General features: G+C 37.0%; 1 protein-coding gene across 1 annotated transcript in view; it reads right to left on the bottom strand.

Annotated features, from left to right (window-relative positions):
* The window catches only part of COL25A1 (collagen type XXV alpha 1 chain), a 301264-nt gene that overhangs the window by 129429 nt on the left and 151380 nt on the right, over nt 1–20455 (bottom strand). Inside the window, exons 3-4 of the mRNA XM_035543627.1 lie at nt 18549–18593; nt 16422–16429 (exon numbers count right to left, since the gene is read on the bottom strand). Of these exons, the coding sequence (XP_035399520.1) occupies nt 16422–16429; nt 18549–18593 (53 nt within the window). The remainder of the gene's footprint in view (nt 1–16421; nt 16430–18548; nt 18594–20455) is intronic.

The following is a 20455-nucleotide window of genomic DNA, read 5'->3' as shown; positions in this document are numbered from 1 at the left end:
TTATCCAGAACCTTACAGGTTCCGTGTCAACTGCCAGAGCCTCTACCTCTTTCAGCCTTGAGAAACAACATCCTGCTTCTCCTAGACCCATTCGAAACACCAATACAAAATTATTTGAGATTTGAATTGAACACCCCCAGACAGCATACTTTATTTTTATTTCAATGGAAAAACTACGTTGTTAAAGAAAAGTGCATTGTTTAATCCTGAATAGCCTAATCTTGTATTTCCAGAAATTTTGCATGTTGGTGTAAACCACATTAATTCTCTCCTACAAAATTGCCTTTATCAAGCCAACAAGGAACTAAAAGTATACCCTGCAAGCACAGAAGAGACTCAGAAGCAAGGAGCTGATAAAACCTGGAGAATGAAGAACAGCAGCACCACGAATAAGGCTCCAGACTACACTTCCACCAGCCAGAAAAGCCACACTGTGCACAAACTAGGCTCTCAACACTAAGATTTCAGTCCATGAACATAAAGGTAATCAGAATTTATTCCAATTTCCATTTTAAAACACCTGCCTAGTGCTGTGCCTTCAATATAGAGAAATATGCAGCATACATATGTAAAGCAATAATCTAACGCTAATAGGAAACTGCCATGCAGAACTGGCAGGGATCTTACACTTACTTGGCTATTCTTCTTACTGGAAAGAAAATATTTTTCACATTTGTCTTTGAATTTCAAGAAACATAAGGACATGTGACCTAAAGAAATGGATTTCATGAAGTGGCTCTAAAGTCCAGATTAACCCAAATTAGACAATGGAAATAATCAGTAACTGAAGATGATGGATGATGAAGGACAGTTTTAAAGAATCCAAAATTAACCAGAATTGCTAGATACAGTCTCCAAAACCTTTTCTCGGAGAGACATCACTCTAGATTACAAGACTCCTAGCCTAGAGACCTGCACGCAGTCTGAACGCTCTAATGACTCCTTTGCAATTATAAGAAGGGCTGATTATATCTAAAAGTCAGCAATCTGGAGAAAGAAAAATTGTTCAGAGTTTGGCTATTCACTGAGTGGCTTAACTACAAAAAAAAGCACCACATATGGTAACAATACAGGAGTACGAAAAATTCTATGCAAGAAAAATTATAGTCACAGCTTTTCAAAAGCACATTTCACAGCTGAAAAATAATTGCCGAGATGCTGTTCATTTTTTTAGTTTCTGCAGGAAATCTGATAGGCAGTTTCTTGTGGTGCAGATGCATTTTTGAGTATATGACTGCCCTTCCTGCTGAAATATATATGCAAAAATACATGAAAAAACTGAGCAGACCTAAGTTGGAACAAACTCTTCTAAAAGACTGTAGGCAGACAGCGTTCGATTTATCGTGGCATATTGTAACTGCCTGCTGTTTAAAAAACAAATAAATAAAAAGGAACAGAATTAAAAAATGTGGCCTTAAAGTGTTTAAAAACAGTCTTGTGAAGGGTTCCAGAACTACATACATCCACAAAAATACTTCATTATGCTACTGAATTCCAGCATAGCTTAACAGGTAATTGAACAATGAGAACTTATATACAGAACAGAGAGATATATCCTACCTTTTACCCAACAGTTCTTGTTTCTCCCAAAGAAATTGAAACTCCTGTATCCGTAAATAGAAAGCATATGGCTAATTCATCAATGCCAATGACATTGTGTGAAAATATTTGATGTGGTTGGTGCCATGTTGATGAGAAAACAATAAACTGTGAAAAATATCACTTCTCAAAAATTAGTTGGCTGGCATTCAGCAGGAGATAGATTGTTGTAACAGCTGTGGCATGATGACTTTGATAAATTAGATTTTCATTCTCCTGGAATAATTCTGAAGAATCCCTGTCTCCCCACACCACCATGGAAGTAAATCCATTTACTCATTGGAACCCTCCTAAAGAACAATCTTTTTTGATGCCTGTTTTGATGGCTTTACAGAATAACAGAAAAAAAATCAGTTCACTTCTTTCAGTCAATCTCTTTCTTCGGTTTCTAAAAATCTTTTATTTTAGGGAGAATGGGGACCATAAAGTAAAATTAAAAACACAGTCTTCTGGCAAGTAATGCAACACCACAGAGACATAACGTTTATAGGCTGATTTTTGACCCTCTCTTAGTGAAACCATCACCTTTGGAACATCAACAAAACTCAAGAGCAGGTACCCTAGTTAATTTGTGCTCCATTGGGATACAAGGAATCTAAGTGTCATGCTCCTTTTATCCACGTAAAGAGGTACATATTTTAGATGCGGCTTCCAGAGAATTCAGAAAAAGATATAGATGCCATAGAGATTCTTCCTTTCTGACTTACAAGAAAGGAGATCAATCAGAGCAGATATATCTCCATAACAGAACAGTTACAATGGTTTTAAAAGAAGAAAACAAAAAGCCAAGGGTTATAAATAGACCTTTAGATTAAAAATAAAAATAAAATAAAAATCCTACAATCTCTTTCCTGTGGCTATCGTGTTCTGAAGAAAGCTGTTTGAACAGTTTGAGGATAACCAAAACACCAACATTCAGACCGGTGCACTAGATGCAGCATTTCCATCTGGATACAACATACGAAAAACCTGCACAGATGCACTGTGTATAAACTTTAACTCAGAAGCAGGTGTTTTCAGCTGTGCACTGCCACATGTGCTCAGACACCAGAAAATAAAATTCTGCACATGCAAGACCATTCAGATACTTGTGTCATGTACCTATCAGACTTAAAAGGCACAAATATATGGGCGGCTAGTTTAAACCCACTACTGTTGTTTTAAGCATACTATAGCCTAAATTATTCCTTAAAAGTTGGTAATGCTGCATTCAATTCTGTCCCCCACAAAATGCTTTGGAACCCATACATCCTCAGAAAGCACAAAACATTATGGAAAAACTATCTAAAACATACTTAAGGGGATTATTTCATTCCAGGAAATAAAGCAGAATGCAGTGCTGTGCTACAACCTTTTTCATTCTTTCTTCCTGAAGTGTTTCCCCATACAGTTTTTAATGATGTACCACCTCTTCTATTTCCCCAGTTTAACAAGAAAAGTGGGATGTAGCAATGAAAGGATCTGCACCTTAAGAATTATTTCTAGTCCTTGAAGAAAAAAAAAATCCCATAGATCTTACCACGATCAGTACCAAAACTGGTTTCCAGAAGGAACATTTATTATGGTGCCCATGAAAACAAAATAATTAACCACAACAAAGCATATAAAGTGCTCAGACAAGCACACAACATCTTTATTTGTAAATCTGTGCATTTACTGCTTATTATTGTCACTGGGAAGCTAAGGGCTACCTCACTTATTGCCTTACTGTTCTGTCCCACTGACCTCAGATAGTCCTAATGGCCTTTCATGCAAGACTCTGGGCATTTCACTTTAAACAAAGTCCAACATTTGAAAGATCATGAGATAATGAAGGAGATTATATTTGAGATGGAATAACCTTTCTATTGGTGCCAGAATTTTTACAAGACTAAACTCAAGAAAACATGGGAAAAGTCAAGAACTTTTTCTTTCCAATACTTCACTCAAAGGGGTTAAAGAGGGGGAAAATGATGGATTTTCCAGTCCTAAAAGGATTTTGGGGTTGCTTGTAGCTGGCTTGATAAGAGGCTAGTGAGCAGATGCTGGAAGAATCCTGTCATATTAATTCGGAGACTCAGAAGTAATACTGCTTCAAACTTCTTCTGCAGTTCTTTTCTCTTTTTTAGGTGAAAAGCTATACAGGTCCAAATTCCAAACTTCTCCTGCAGTTCTTTTCTCTTTTTTAGGTGAAAAGCTATACAGGTTCAACTTCCAAACTTCTCCTGCAGTTCTTTTCTCTTTTTTAGGTGAAAAGCTATACAGGTTCAACTTCCAAACTTCTCCTGCCAATTCCTTTTCTTTTATGGCAAATTCAGTTTGTGTTTTTTGAAATTTATATGAAAAGCAGCTGATTTTTTAATTATTATTAATATTTTTTTGGACACGGGAGAACAAAAGCATATCTCCACAAAATCTTCCAAAACCAAGTTGGTGCCTGTCTTCACCCTTAAGATATTTAGGGGAAGATACTGAATTTCTCCATAATTATACTTCCGCTTCTTGCAGCTACCCCATCTAGAAACAAATAGAAATTTCTCTACTTTTATCCTGAAATCACCCTTCAACTCAAAGTGGTACCAGTGTCCCAACCATGCAGTTAGAAAGAAGTTTTTTCTTCTTCCTTGACAACTGCTACGCAAACAGAAATGAGCAAAATCAGCCAACAAAACATTTAGCCAAGAAAAGAAAGGTGCTGAAATCAGATCAATGCATGACATAGAACATGGGCTACTCATCCCAAACCAAGAAAAACTTCCAAATCCAAGTATTTCACACCTATGCTTTTTTGAGCCATTTTCCAGCAAATCAGTCTTCTTACCTGTTTCCTAATTTCAGTCCAACTACACAACTGAAATTGAAGTTTAGTAGAGCTCAACTAGTGAATTCAAAGACAGAATACAGTTCAGTGAAACAGCTCCTAAAATCCTAAAACATTTATCAATTTCGTTATTTCATTTGTTCTTACAATCTCTAGACTATGCTTTTAAGTTTTGTGGATGACACACATGAACACATCCAAATAAAATATTTTCATTACTTTCTTTTGACATAACTGGATTTCAAGCTTATAAAAGGATTCTTGCAGAAGCTGGTGACAGCATGAAGAACAAAAATGAGTTTCTTTGCATTCCCATTTAGGGAGAAACAATTTGTATGTGATGGCAATACCAGATTATACTTTAGATACCTTAAGGGCAGAGAGCTAAAATGAGAGATCTCCTATCGTTTGCAGAATGGATAAAAAGTCAGGATAATTGATCCACACAGCTGGAAGTGGAAATGTTGAGATCATTTCCTCTTTTGAGGTATACTGAAGGACAGCTAATCAGTCAGGCTACCTGAATGAAAAACACAAACCTCACTCAAGTTTTCCTATTAAAAAGGCAAAAAAGGGAGGGGGGGGAGAGGAAGGGGGAATCTGCACTTGGACTTTCACATTGACTTGGAATGCAAATCCTATATTATGCACAACAAAAGTTAATAAAGTGCTGTAAGTTAGTTACTCTTGGTGCTTTTGGAGCATTCTGTAATCCATGCTTTCAACCTTCACACTCAAAAACTGCACCATTGCTAACAAAGCTTTCTGAAACAAATTATGAGTAGCAAACTCAAATCACTCCAGTTGCTGTAGGCCAAAAACTCAGTATACATATCAAATACCACTGAAAAAATATATATATTTATATATATATATAAACCTTTAAGCTCCAGTATAGTGACAAAACTTGTTTCAAAAAAATCTGTGTGCTGATAAATAAAGCACTTCCTTCACACCTGCAATTTGTCTTCTGTGTTTTTCTCTGCAAGGTCCCAAATCCACTTTGCCCTCACATTTATTTCTGTGATTGCTTGTTGGGTAAGTGCTGTTCAACATGAACAAAAGTAGAATAATCTATCCTTACCATTGCTTATCTTAGTTGCAATCTGGTAAAGAGAGAAACCGTTACAGAAAGAATAGCATGGCTTTTTATCAATTTCCAATTTTTTCCTGGTTTTACTTCATTTGCTAAGAATTCCAGCCTCATCAACCATAAGTAAACAGCAGTTTATTGTAGTACAAATACCACATAAAAGGAGCAGATTTCTACATTAAAAACTTAATATTACTTTCAGCTGATGAGTGCTCATGTACATATGGTTGTTTTTCAGTATGCTCCTTTTGTGAGGCAAAGGGTTAAATTCCTCTCAGTTATCATGGGAATAACTGCTATGAATTTGTACCAAATAAACCTAAAGTGCTCTTAACTCAATGATTTTCTTCTAGATTCAGTACTTTGTAGATCTTAGTATTAGCAAAAATAATGTTAATTGCTTTACCTTAAGCCAAAGAAGAAGAAAAAAAAAAAAAAAAGAAGAAGAAAAGAAAAATCCACCACCATTTTGTGAGGGTGATTTATTATCTGTATCCTACAGTCATGGAAAAAACTTCCAATAGACATTCCATACTGCTTGTATAAATCTTTCCTAACAGACAAGCATGTTTGCTTTCAAAAATGTAACTGCTTTAACTAATCTTGAGTTTGGTATGCACGCACATAGCTGAGAACTCATCTTTTCAAACAGGAAAACAAAGGCAGTCCAAATAACACCCTAGTATTTCTCTTGTGGTGCAAGAGGCAAAGTGTGCATTAAACACGCCCATACTAACAGATCCCCGGGAGCAGAGAAGTACTTTAAGGCTTTGTTCTACCACCTAACTTCTAACATTAAAAAAGAAGCATGAAAACACGGGGCTGAGATCCTATTATCATGATAAATGCTAGCCCAAACTATTTTTGGTGAAATCACTGGATGATGCTAAGCAGTGTGTGGCCCACTGCAGGTATGTGAAAAAACCTTTTGGTTCCTAATGGGGAGAAAGTTCCTCACTCGGCTTTTTGAGGACAAACAGCTCAGGTGCCTGTCTGCTCCAGATGTTCCCTGCTTGTGGGGCCTCTGTCATAAACAGGACCTGAAACCTGGCTGCAGAGGGAAGCAGGTGTGCAACCAGGCTTTGAGAGAGCACTTCCACCACGCATTTTCTGGAAATCTGGGAATAAAACCATCTAGGCTAGTGACTTAGGAACAAGTTTCTTCAAAGGAATATTACAGCCCTTGGCCTCAATTTGGATTGAAAATGCACAAACTCCCCCATAAGCATATTCATCTGGGAGCTATATGGGTAGTAAAGTGACAGATATCTTTCAGCTATATTAGAGGGCCAAATGAAAGATCCAGTGTTAAGGAAAGTCATGTGTCATATTTGCAACTCTGCTTCAAGATGAATGAATTGTTGACTTAAGAATCTTATGACAGTTTGGGATTTCTCTTTCCATTTGTGATAGAAATAAACAGTAATTAAATACAGGATTTCTACTGCGATTTTACATTTCCTTTGAATCTCAAAACTTGTGAGAAACTGGACAGTTCAGGCAAATTGCAAGAGGCACCTTTAACTATTACTGGTTATTCACTGTCTATCTGCATGCGATTGTCACAAATACTATTTGAGAAATGAGGCCCAGAGCTACAATATCTATCCATGCATATGCTGGGAAAACATTTGGAATGCATAATTTTGCTCAAAGGTAATTTGTTTCATAAGTAAAGCTATTTCCATTACACTGGAGATTTGCAACGTGTGTTGCAAGGAAATGACTGGGAAATTTCAAGCAGGATTCCCAAAGAAAGGCAAGAATGAATGATCTTAGGTACAGTTCAAGCATTATGTCTGCCAAAGCATGGACATGAAAAATCCGAACTACAGCCTTCTACATGCCACCTGCTTAGCTGCTAAACTGAAGCCAGTGGCGTAGACTAGAGAGACCAGAAATATATCTTTACTGTCAAATAACTGACAAACCAGTTTAATTCCTTTCCCTATTTATACAAACTTAATTACAAAAGTGAGGCTAAATTTAAAGCTATGAAAGAAAATACTGAAAAAGGCATTTAGTTGTTAAATTACACCTATCTATCTGCCATCAGCTATAAACCTGAGTTTACCTGATAGATATATGGGGTTTTATCATTTAGAATTGACATTAGCTGTGAACCTAAACTCTATAATGATTCACAGAAACCTACTTTATACTAGTGTTATCATGCTCAATTCATGTTGACATCTACAAAATGCCATGAAGAGATGTGGATTTTTCAAGATTTTAGTTCTCTGTCCATGCATCTGAGACAGATTCTTGGAGAATCCAGCATGTAGTAACAATTGTCCATATTAGTAATGATGCATCAAGAAACCTATTATCATGTTATTTTATTCTATTAATTTTTACAACCTTATTTATAATGTTATGTAGAAAATATTTTAGAAATTAATTTAAATCAGAACATACTATGTGGGCAGGCATTTATTGCAGCCCAAATCATTTTCTAAAGTCATCACGTGAAGTTTCTACTTTGACTCATCTATGTCACCTCTCTTTTTGGAACTACAAATGAGGGAAAGCATAGAAACCTCCTCTTTTTTTTTTGTTTTTTGTTTTTCACTGTTGTTTTTTCCACGAGTCAGTAGTTACTCAGTGATCACAGTAACCAGTATAGAATAACTTGGGGCACTCTGCATCCTCCAGTGAGCTGCTGGAATAAACACTGCATTTTCTTATTTATGCACTAAGCATTACATGGATGTTACAGATCAAAGGATTCAGCCCATGGTTCATTCAAAATGGCAATCAGGCTGCAACAAGCTAATAAACGTGTGCTGATGTGTAGCTTCAATCATCTGTGACACAATTAATAGAAACTGTGACTTTAAAATATCTCAGACCTTTCTGTTCAAAGAAATTGTAATGATTATCTCACATTGGTGCAAAAAAATCAGCATATAAATAAACTGATGAACTGTATTATATATGATTCATAGATTCAAAGCTCATAAAAAACATTATTGGTATTAATGTGACCTCATTAGAAAGGCTACAGTTACTGTGCAAGCAGCCATGTGAATTTAGAGACAGTCCAAAAATTTGTAAGCAAAACTGGGCGTTTATTTACTACATCCTCGCTGCAGTACTTTTCAAAAAAAAAAAAAAAAAGAAAGAAAAACCTAACAAATTCTTATAGCATTCCACATAGCACAGAATACTCATCATTAACCTGCTTCACAGCAAATGTCTATTGTGCCTGTTTAAACTGAAGAGTATTTGGGGGAACATTATAACTGTTGCTAGGGTATTGCATTGTTGAGAAATTCTGATTCACTGTGTTATGACTGTTATGAAGATTTTTGAGGTGTCACAGAAGTTTTTTAGGAACAGACAGGTTGACACAACTTGCCATTGTAGGTCTATTAACAGATACTACAGGATGGCAACAACTGCAAGCAGGAAAGGTCTAACCCACTTTTTTCCCCAGGGTTAACTTTATCCCACACATATCTGAATATTAACAGTGCCAGAATGTAATTTTTGAGACTACAGCTTAAAAACTGCAATTATGACCATACCTATGATTCAATATCAAGGTAAAGTTTGTACTCAGATAACCTTTGCTCAGGGCTCACATCATATAACACAGGTATGGCTTGAAAAAGGCCACACTGGTATGCTGCAATAGCTACCATTGAGTGTTGAACTTGACAGATGTATCCATGGAAAAGGCTGAAAGCCTCCTTCACCTACAGCCATAGAAAACTGGCTTATCTCCATCCATTGGAGTGGAACTGAATGTCGAATCTCCCCAGCCCCAACTCTTGGGGTTCGTGGCCTGATTGGAATAGAGAAACCTAGCTCCTCTTCCAAGCTTCTGTGGCAGGGTTGTGGCAGTTGTGTAAGTCCTACAAAGAAAACTAGGGACTGGCTGTGATGTTGGTATTACACTTAAGATGGACCAAAGCATGTTTTTGGATGTTCAAAGTTTGGTCACTCTACTGAATGGCTCATATGCAGAGTTTTGATGAGCACAGCAAGAAAATTTAGAGTTCTGATCTGCTGTAATGAATGTATTAATGGAAAGTGGTTATGAGAAAGAAGAAAAAGAGCTCTAAGGAATTAGTTTATACTTAGTAATTTATACTGAGTAGTCACTCATTTTCTGCTGAATCTAAAGCACTGGCATCAGCTGGCAACTTTTGGGAACAACTCATTTTTGGGCAAGGAGTGAGTACATGGCTCTTTATTAGAAATTGGCAAACCCAGCAACCTTCAGAGATGGACAGCTGACCATCTGTACCTTTCTGAAGGAAGCAGAGCATTCCCTGAACTCAGAACAAGCAGGCAGATGGGTCAACTGAAAATTTCATGATTTCCAAGCCAATCACTACTGTCAGGACTAAAAAAGAAGGATAAATTACACAGAACTGAGAACACATACTGAAATCACTGAGTACAAAGAAACTCCTCAGATTCCAGATGTTTTGAATTTTCTATGTATTTAAAAAATAAAGAAGTCTTCTGAAACCCAAAATAGTTATAAATATTTATCTACCAAACCTGAAATTTATTGCAAAATTTTGCTGGTATATGCTTTTAAGACCTTATTTTGGTCAAATGCCAAAAATAAAAGGTGGTCTACAAAGACACCTGTTGAGAAGAAGAAATGTTGTAAAAGAGAGACAGAAGCTTCTGTGGGATCACCGGGTCAAATCCTCAGGGGAAGGTCAGGAACTGACAAAGCAAATACTTGAGCTTAGACATTTATATTGCACTGCAACTGAAAAAGAAGAGCCCTGACCAGCTACTGGAAATACCACAGCTGTTGTAGAGATGCTTAAGACTTCCATAGGCTGAGCTTAATCACAGTTGAAAAATTCTCAGATTTCTTCTCTTTTGATTCTTTCAGTTATGTTCATTTTACTGCAATGCCAGAGCTGTAGAGCTGCCAGAGTACTGAAGTTTTAAAAACTTGCTTTTGGGTGGAATTAACTTTATATACCATATGTTTTATTTACACTAAAAAATAACAGAATAAAGGCTATTAGATAAACCTGAACTGACACAAAAAGCCCAGCCGACTCCTACCACTTTCTTTTTGATAGACTTGCACATTAAATCTGTTAAATGAGAGAAAATAAGTCTTGCCATATAAGTCTTTTTTGTTTGTTTCTTTAGCAATGCTAATAAGGAAGAAAGAAACTGGAAAAGCAGGCATCTGACAGAACACCCTGATTAGAAAACTTCATGCATCAATTGTACGCTACTTCTTATGCTAGGAAAAAAAATACCATCAGCGTATCTATTTGGTTTGGCTTTATGCTTCTTAAAAATAAACAGGTGGAAGACCAGAGCCAGATCTTATAGTTATTTGATGCAGGCAAATACAAAAGAGCCCTCAAACATAGCCTTGCCTGGTCACTGCACAGAATAGAAAGAATGAAAGCTCAATGCTTTGCCCTTCACAACGGTGCTCTTCCCAAGCTGTCCAGGAAATTTATTATGTATAATTACATTAGAGTTTCATAATATAACAGCAAGAATGGAGGAAGGAAGAAGAAAGGGCTCATGCTACACTACTACTTACTGCACACTTGCCTACACAGCCTCAGTCTCTCTCTACCTGGAGAAGCAGCAGAAACAATGAAATAAGAAGTACTGACAAAGACAAAGGAATACAGCAAAACAATAAAACACATTTTTCCAATTTCACACAACAGCAGTTTTCACATTCTTCCATACAAAGCTTATTTCTTCATACTCAAAACCATTTACAGCCCTTCTCTTTTTTTCCTGGAGCGTTCTTTGTCAGAACAGGAGTCAGAGACTTCTAACAGCAATCTGAAGTTCTCTACAGATCTTGATACTGCTTGTCTTATGGTATATTGAGACACTATCTTGACAGGTACAAAACTCAGATGCATGATGTTTAAGGCATTTTCCGCTACTAAAGTCAACAAAGATTGAGAAAAATGGGAATTAATGCAAAGCACACAGTCACCTGGAGCAGACAAAACTCTCCACAGGTCCTAAAGTCTTGTAAGTGTATCAGCTGCTCTACAGCCTGTTATCATGGAAAGATGTAGGAGAAATTTCACTGACCCCTTCTTTTATGAAGCAATTCTATAAGCACTGTCATATTCTGACACTTCATTCTGAAATCTGAAGATAGTGCATCTGTACCAAAATGCAGCAATTTTGAGGATGATTTACCTGGATATTTAACTTGATCTGAAATTCAACTTGGGAGAAGAGGTAGGGAAAATTTTCTCAGTCCACTTCAATTTTTCAGTGGAAAAACAGTAACTTCTACTCATCCAACCAGCTCGCAAGATTCTTCTTCCCACACCACAGGGTTTGTGTATTTTGTCTCTTCACTCCAGTCCCAGGCAGCTGTATTATTTTATTATTATTATCACAAGTTCCAGCATTACTATTTCTCAAGTGAGACTGTCTGCAACAACACTGCAAAAAATGCCCATGTTCTTATTCTTATATTTACACATTTTTCTAGTTCTCTTTTACTTAAGAAGTTATGATAGTTTATTTCAACTTCAAACAGAAGTAGAAAGAGTTATAACTGAATTTGATCACTCTATTTGTTATACAAAGCTCTTAACAAGGATAAAAGGAGCCATAGCACTATACAGCTTTTATAGTTTTGGTGGAGCCTTACAAAATAACTAATTAATCATAGTCTTATAAACCCCTTGATAAGTGTGTTACACATCAGCAGTAAGTCCAGCTTATGTTCTTGACTTATGATATCATATCTTCCCAGGAACTTGGATTTCTCACTGGAATTCCTTTCACTGTTATTGTTACTATGTCTTAAGGTACCTTCAGAATTAAAATGAATGAAGACACTGAAAACTTAAGTCTTGGAGAAAACAGCTGCTAGGTTTTGTGACATTGCAACGACATATTTTTACCTACTGAGCAGAGAGCTTTCCCAGTTTACATGTGGCAGATATACCTTACTATCCTCACAGAATACCCTAGAAAATCTAATAAAGATTAAAGCAATAAGGTTTCTATGGGACTTAAATAGGAGTCTAGAGAAATAACTTTAAACTCTAATAGCCTTTTCATAGAGGTCTAAAGACTGTACAAGTACCTTTAAAAAGCATCACACTTGCTGTTACGTATTTCCCATTCAAAGCAGGACGACATGGCTGCAACTGAAAGTGTCTGAACAGCCAGCCAAGGACAATGAACAAGAAGCTAAGCCAAATTCTATTCCCAGTCATTTTCAAGCAGGAAGAAGTAGCATTTGATGAGTGCTAAGCACTACCAAAGGCACACATTTGCATGTGCACGCATAGATGGCTGCATGCATGCAGAGAAACGCATTCGCACTGAAGTTTGCCCATAACAATGCCACTTTTAGAACCAGTAATTTCAGTAACACTGCTTTCAAGTGCCTTTATTGTCTTCAGATCCCACAGCAAACCTCTCCAAGAAAACAGCTGGACCATGGACAAAGCACTGGGCCTTCAGGCTTTGAAGAAAATAATATTTTCAGGCTGTCCGCGTGGAGCCTTCAAAACATGCATGAGTCCATCACTGATGCATTCACTCATTTTCTAAACTTGCCAAGATGTCTATGAGGCTTTCATGCATTGCACAACATAACCTTCACCCTGTGCTTTAAGGTCATTAGCTGGAACACAGAACTCCAAAAATATTTAATTTCCATAGAAGCCGCAAAATAAGGGCTGGTTTGTTGTCACCGTGGGTCTTTCTTCCTATAAATCCAAATCTCTGTATACAAAGTTCACAGCTAGATGATGAGAAAATAAGTTTTTTTTTGTAAAGCTTTTAACTCCATCTTCTCCCAAACACACACACACTCATATTAAGCACTATAAGTGAAATTGGAATAAGCATTCTGAAACCTAATAATGGTTTCATTGCATTCAAGCAGGTTTCTTACTACTAGTGATTAATTCCTCACCAGCTGATTTGCAACTACTCATAATAGTAAAGATATGCATTGGATGATATTTCATTGGTAACATTTCTCAGTAAACTCTGCAATTACAGAAGATGCCCTGAAAAAAACATTCGAATTGTCCTCCACCTCCAGCTGTTCAAGGTAAGCAGTGTACATCTACCAACAGAAACATTTTTAAAACTCACTAAAAAAATAATCTTTTGTCTGAAATATACAGGCAAATCATTTTGGAAGGGCCCTCCATAATATATTATCAAGTGCTTAAAGTAAGATCATTATCTTGCCTTACCAGTCACTATGTTCCGCATATGTATTGTCTCTGAAATGAATCTGCTACCACATTTTGTCACTTGGTTTCTAATACACACATGACACCAGGCACATAATTCTTTTCTTGAGTGGGACACAACAGTCAGCTCTCCTGACTACTTGAATGAAACATATTGTTAACAGAATTTAGAAAGATGCATTATTTCATATATTACAATTTTCAGGCAACAAATCCCAAAGATATGAACGAAACTGACAGAAAAATGAAGTGCATATATTATCATAAAATTACTCTGAGAGACTATGCAGCCAACTGCTAAGACCTCTGTAATAGCATTTTATTTTGATCAAAGTGCATCGAAGGAAGCAATCAAGAGAAACAGGACAATCGAAAGAAAGGACTTAGAGATTGCATATGCCAGCTGAACAGCTTTCTAGTATGGCAAATTGAGATGCAGTATCCTGCTAAAGGATTATTATTATTTTTTTTAATTCTAGTGAAAAATTAATTTTGTATGCAAGAATGCAGACAGTCAACACAAAATACGTACAATGTCAAACAAGAAGTGCATTGCATTTATGCACTGTAAACACTGAGGTTCTTTTTAAAAATTTCTCAAAGATTTTGTTTTATTTTAAGGAAAGTCTTACGTTTTGTAGGCATCTGAGAAACAGGAAAAAGGTCCTTTTGACAATAATAAAGCAAAACCAAAAAACAGAAACATAATTTTGGAGTAATATAAGCTATCATAAATATATGATGAGTTACCGGATAGCCATTTCGCCCTGGTAGACCCTGGTTGAATGAGATGAAATGGTATGACACACATTAAGAACACAGTCATGACATATGACATAACAAGCATGCAGAGTACATTACTGGCAAATTAAAAAGTGCAAATCCATTAATTTCTTGATAAGTGATGATATTTCAAGCCAACAGATATGAAATCGGTACTACATGTTGAAAAAGGGGGCTTTGACAATGGAAATCATATGTTTTAAATGAAACATTCTAGTTAAGAAGTTACTGACTACTTCTGATGCTCAACGACATTGCCTTTGCTATGAAAAGAATCACCCCTATAGACTAAAGGGCAATATGTGGTTAAAGAAAAAAAGATTTAGTGCTTAGGCAGTAAGGTCATAAATACATAGGCTACTGCTAGATCATAGGTGCCAAAGAAGAAATTCGAGAATGCTATAGCAGAGCATAAAAAAACTGAAAGCCCCAGCCTTTGACTGGTCCCACACGTGATGCTCAGTAGTCATGTACAAGGAAAATAAACAGAGCACTGCAGTACCCTTTGAAAATACAGCATGCACCTAAACTCCACGGAATGCTGTGTGGAATATACAAATATTTGCGACTTTAAATGAAAAGGATTACCACAGTATCCCAGGTGAAAACAAGAATTGAGTTTGCAACAGTTGCTCCTAGCCAGACTGTGTCTATGAGATTCAAAAAATGAATTAGCAACAGAAACTACGTTTTAAAATGCCTTGTAGCAACTTAAAACCTTACTGACTTTCGGCAAGATGAAGTACTGTAAGGCAGTTTTGTATATAAGACTCAGAATTTTAAGTCAGACACTTTTTAAGAATAATTCAGCCTTCTGAGCTATTTCAGGTTTGTATTAATATTGTCATGAACTAGACTTTTTTTTTTTTTTTTAAGGGGACCTACAGAGTCAAAGACATTCATAATGAGCCACATAGTGAACTCCTGCTATGTTGTCTTGCTACAGGAAAACCACTTGCATCATGATTTATGGTTATTCTTTGTGTTTCACAGGAAGACTGCAAAAAAAGTTGAGGAAGGCAATGTTTCTTTCAAATAGACTGCACTATTATGCATTAAGCCTGGCTTTTCGTTGATGGCTTGTTAAATGAACTTACCACTATGAACTCCTGAGAATACGGTCAAAATCTTTCAAGGCTAAGTATTATCACTGCTCAGTACATACAGCTTGCACTAAAATCAACAGGTCACAGCAGAAGTTCAGCATATTAATTCACTATTTTCAAGCTGACACTTTCATACCGTATGGTGAACATGGATGGCATGACAAATACAAATGTTTGAGATTCATGTGTTTACTCCTGTTCTTCAAGTCTGACTTTTGACCTACCCTGGGAATATGCTACAAAACAAACAAACAAAACAAAAAGCTGAGAAACTGTTTTCTTACCAACAAGAGCAGCATGAAAGTCAACTATGTTACTAAATGGAGCAGTCTTATTCAATATTCATTTTACACAAGGACTTACTGGCCTCAGTAACAATTTCACTACAATGAGCCTGTCAGCCTATGTACCTCTGAAGAGCAAGGAGTCTTTACCCCAAGAGTTTGTGACAACTGCAGAGGAAGTTGCTACCCAGTACAAGGCAGAGTAACTGAGTCTGGACTTCAGACAACACACTCGCACATTTTTATCCTGTAGCAAAATATTTGTTCCCAAGTTATAAGCAAAATGAGAATAATGTACTTACATGGAATTGTGGTCCAAACTGCTATCTGGAGCGCTGAATGTAAAGCTTTATAGTTTTAGAGACATTTTTCTTATGGAACTTTCTGACTAAATTATTTGGTTCCAAAATAATGAGTGTTTACGCTGTGTAAGTATAAATATCAAAATTCCCTCTTGATGATACATGATCAGTTTATTGTGGTGATAACAAAACAGGATCTAACATAGATTTCTCCCTGATTCTGGAAGAACCAACAATGTATCACTGTACTTACAGGAGGTCCTGTGGAGGGGGAAAAGGGGAAAGAGAAGGAGGAAAAAAAAAAAAAGACAAAAAAAAAAAAAAACAACGTAAGCTTATGAAGTTTTTAAAGAAAGACACATATATACAAATCCAAACACAAGGCCTCAGGATCGTAAGCGAACAATGTTGCTAATACACTATGCATTTTCCCATTCAAGTCCCTCTTGGTTTGGTTGGGCTTTGCAACTTGTAAATACAGCTACTGCTCAAATGCATGCTCTTACCTTACTTACCAAGGAAGCAAATTCTTCAGCTACAGTCATGCAATCTTATGCAAGCTGCTTCTCCATCCATTTCCATGCAATTTCATGCCAGGCCAAAAATACCAGCCATGGACCATGACTCCTTTTGTCAGACTCCACACAAAGCATATGTAACCACATCACTAGTTTCAGTTAGCCACACAGTTGGGCATTTCGTCACAGCTTGGCTGCAAAGTTGCACCAAATACCCTTGGCATTTAACCTTGGCGTCTAGTGAAGACATATGTGCACTAGCATCTTCCAGCCTTCCAACTTTGCCTACGAGAGCAGGTTTCAGTGGCCACCTGACAGTGCTGAACTTTCTTTTCATCACCTTCCTTTCTCAAGGCACACATATAAAATAATCCCTGTTAAAATGTCACACTTCATGAAGTGATATTTGCACATTTTTTCAATTATTTAGACTCAAAGACTTTTGTATACCAGTTCTTGGAAACATCATCAAAGGGCCACAAATCAAATCTACTATTTCAGTCTTATTAAGTTGAGCAGCTGCAGCTCCCAAATCAATGGCATTTCATTAGCTTTTATGCCTCTCTCTAATTTCTGAATAAAGTGAAGTGCAAAAGGAGTATAAAGCTGCAGCAGCTGTACTTGGAGATTGCTTTTAATATTGATAGCCTTTTGTTTTTAACAATGCAGTTTTATTGCCCTGTAACTAAGGCAATTTCTTTATACTGGTAAATAATCTTAAATGGCATTTTAAATTGCAGGTCTGTTTTTAAACAAGAAAGATCAATTTCCTTTGTTAATAGTTTAATGTGTGTTTATTTGAGACATAAAATGAATCAACAAGCATACTGCAAAGTAATTGCCAGGATCATCTGTAAGACAATCTTTAACCACAAAATTCCCTTCTGTAGCACAGCACTTTTCTCTGAAGTAAATACTACTCCAACCTCGAATGGAAACATCAAGGTGATTTATATTAACCTTTGGCAGGGTTTGGTTTCAGTTTCGTGATGCAGGAAAATATGGAAATAGTTTTTAAGAGCCAGATAAATAATCATTTACAAGATTAAGGAGGGCTACATAACAAATTTACAGAGACCAAGCCGATTGAAAGAATTCCCTAACTGGCAAAACAGACAATACAGCCAAGGAGATTAGAAATGCTCATTTTCTCCTGCATCAATTATAGAAAATTCACCTTCGCTGAAGACTCAGTCCTGCAACATAATCAACAGTTCCAATTCCCAGGAAGAGGCACTCAGCATCTCACAACGCTGTCTCAAATGAAATTTCAAGCTCTACGCCAACACTCGGATTTTATTTCTCAACAGCCAGCTCCCTGGTACAGGATAACAAACCACCAAATGTTTTTCTTATTTACATAACAACTAACTTGCTACTTGTTTCTAGTAAACAGCAATTTTTCTCACACTGAATACTCTATTTGTCACGTTATTTCCCTGAACACTGACACTCTTAACATACTTCTCTCCTTCTCAAACTGTTCGTCTCAAACCAAGGAGGCCTGATGCAATGCTGACTTACAGTATCCCCCCAGCTGCTGACTAACATGGAGTTACTCTGATTTGTGCAAGACTTAGAAGACACAGAAATGGTTTGACAATTACCGGTAATGTTGCCAACGGCACCACGTCAAACATTATGAAGTGTGACTACAAAGTAATGACACTCAAGACCAGATAACTATCTGGAAGGCCACCAGGTATATGCCAAGGGTCACAAATTTCTACAAGAGAAGCTTCAGAACTCTCTTTCAGAGCACACAAGCAATAAAAATAAAGATGAAGGCATGCTGGGTATGCATCCTCCCAAAACCACACAGACATCAAACAGCAATGGATCATACGAAAGTGAAAACTTACCAGTCTCTCCTCTTCTGCCCCGCTTACCTCTTTTCCCTGGAGGACCTAAAAAGAAGATGGTGCGTTGTAACTTTCTTGAAATTACAACATGTAGAATATTGTTTGTGCTTGGATGTAAGGCATTAAACAGATGCATTACACATGTGATGCTCATGAATGTGTGTACAAGGCAGTCAGAGAAAGGTCCAGAGACTTGGCTGAGCAAGGGCAACAGATCACCAGAGTAAGATTCAGGAAGTTAAAGATAAAATGGAGAACTACATCACCCACTACAGACTCTCAGAAAAAATGTGTGGGAGAAGCTGTAGAGGTCATCCAGTTCATTCTTCTTTCTCAAGGCAAAAGTCAACTACATCAAAAATATTACTGCAACTTCCACAGGCATTTTCCCCCTAGTATTTCACTGTTCTGACGACAAGAACATTTTTCTTTATGTCCAACTTGCTGCATAGAAGTACATCAATTCTTCTGCTGTCCACCAGGGACCCCAGAGCAGAAGTGATTCCTTTCCTTTCCACAAAAACAAAGCAACAAAAACCAACACCAAAGTCTTTGTATTCATTTGAATTGCTACACCATTCCATCAATCTTCTTAAACCTATCTTATCACAGAGCATTAAATTTCATTTAGTTATTACTGTATTAAGCAAAATTGGCATGTATTTATTTATAAGAGCACTTCCTCTGGAAAAAGCATCCAGCCTTTACTTGAAAACACCAAAGAATGATGAAGAAACCATCACCTGGCTCCCCACCCCTCAAACACTAACACTGTATTTGTTGTTAGACACGCTTGTCTAAGATGCTGTGCTTCCAGTCTATATCTGTTTGCCTTAACCCACCAGCTTGGCCCTTGTTTGCTTTTTGCTAAGCAATCCTTTATTAATCGTAGTCCTTTTTCCACAAATATTTACATACTACAGTCAGTCTTCTTCAGCCTCTAAAGAAAAATAAAATATTTTTTGTCCCTCATTTCTGCACTTGTCTTCAGACTGCAGCATCCTCCCTAAACTGCAGGCACGAGTAGCACATTCTTCCTTTCTTCTTGGTGTCCCTGACACGCTGCTCCTGAAAGTGCAAGGAAAGCACACTTTCACTTCTCCTCGTACAACTAGGAAGAAAGGCAACAGCTGTGGGGTTGAAACAGAACTGAAATGCTGCTGATAGCATTTCACAGCCACAGGTGAGAACCTCAAACCTACAAGAGAGGCAAGCACATAGGCAACTTTCCAAGAGCAACAAAGCATGCGGGAACACAGGTACCGCTGCTGTGGCTGTGTCACACAGGTTGCAATAGAAATAAGGTGCATACGTGGGCTTGTGCAAATAATTAAGCTATAGTCACAGTAGTTTGAACCATCATCCCTTATATTTTAAATGCACATGAATTCTAAACCTCCCCCATTAATATATATTGCAAAGTAATCTGGTTTAAAAGACAAAGATGCTGAAAATATACTTGAGTGATTAGTTCGCCAGGGAAATAAAAGGATATTTATTAAAACAAACAAAGAAAACAACGACAAAAACACAAAGGAGAGGAGCAGCTCTTACATTGAAGGTAGAGAGGTTTGCTCCTATCAGAACATTATGTCTCACTAAAATACTTTTTTCTTGTTCTAACAACTACAGTGCTTGCATAATGCAATAAAAGCTTACGGCAACAACATTATAGAAAGCAGGAACAGCATGGGTTATTCATTATCATCAGCATACCAACCAGATGAGAATATTTTGCTATTACACGATGGAAAAACAAGAAAAAAATATCACTTCATTGTAGAGAACCTGCACCTTGCTCCTGAAAGTCTCTGGTCTCTGCAAGATATCTGTATGGAAATGTCTTGCACAGATAACAACTTGTTTCATGTAGTAAGTTTCCATACACACTTTTTTTCAACACTTTT

This window comes from Cygnus atratus, chromosome 4 (assembly GCF_013377495.2).
Source record: "Cygnus atratus isolate AKBS03 ecotype Queensland, Australia chromosome 4, CAtr_DNAZoo_HiC_assembly, whole genome shotgun sequence".
In the NCBI taxonomy this organism is placed as follows: Eukaryota; Metazoa; Chordata; class Aves; order Anseriformes; family Anatidae; genus Cygnus; species Cygnus atratus.
This window is presented reverse-complemented; position numbering and strand designations above follow the sequence as displayed.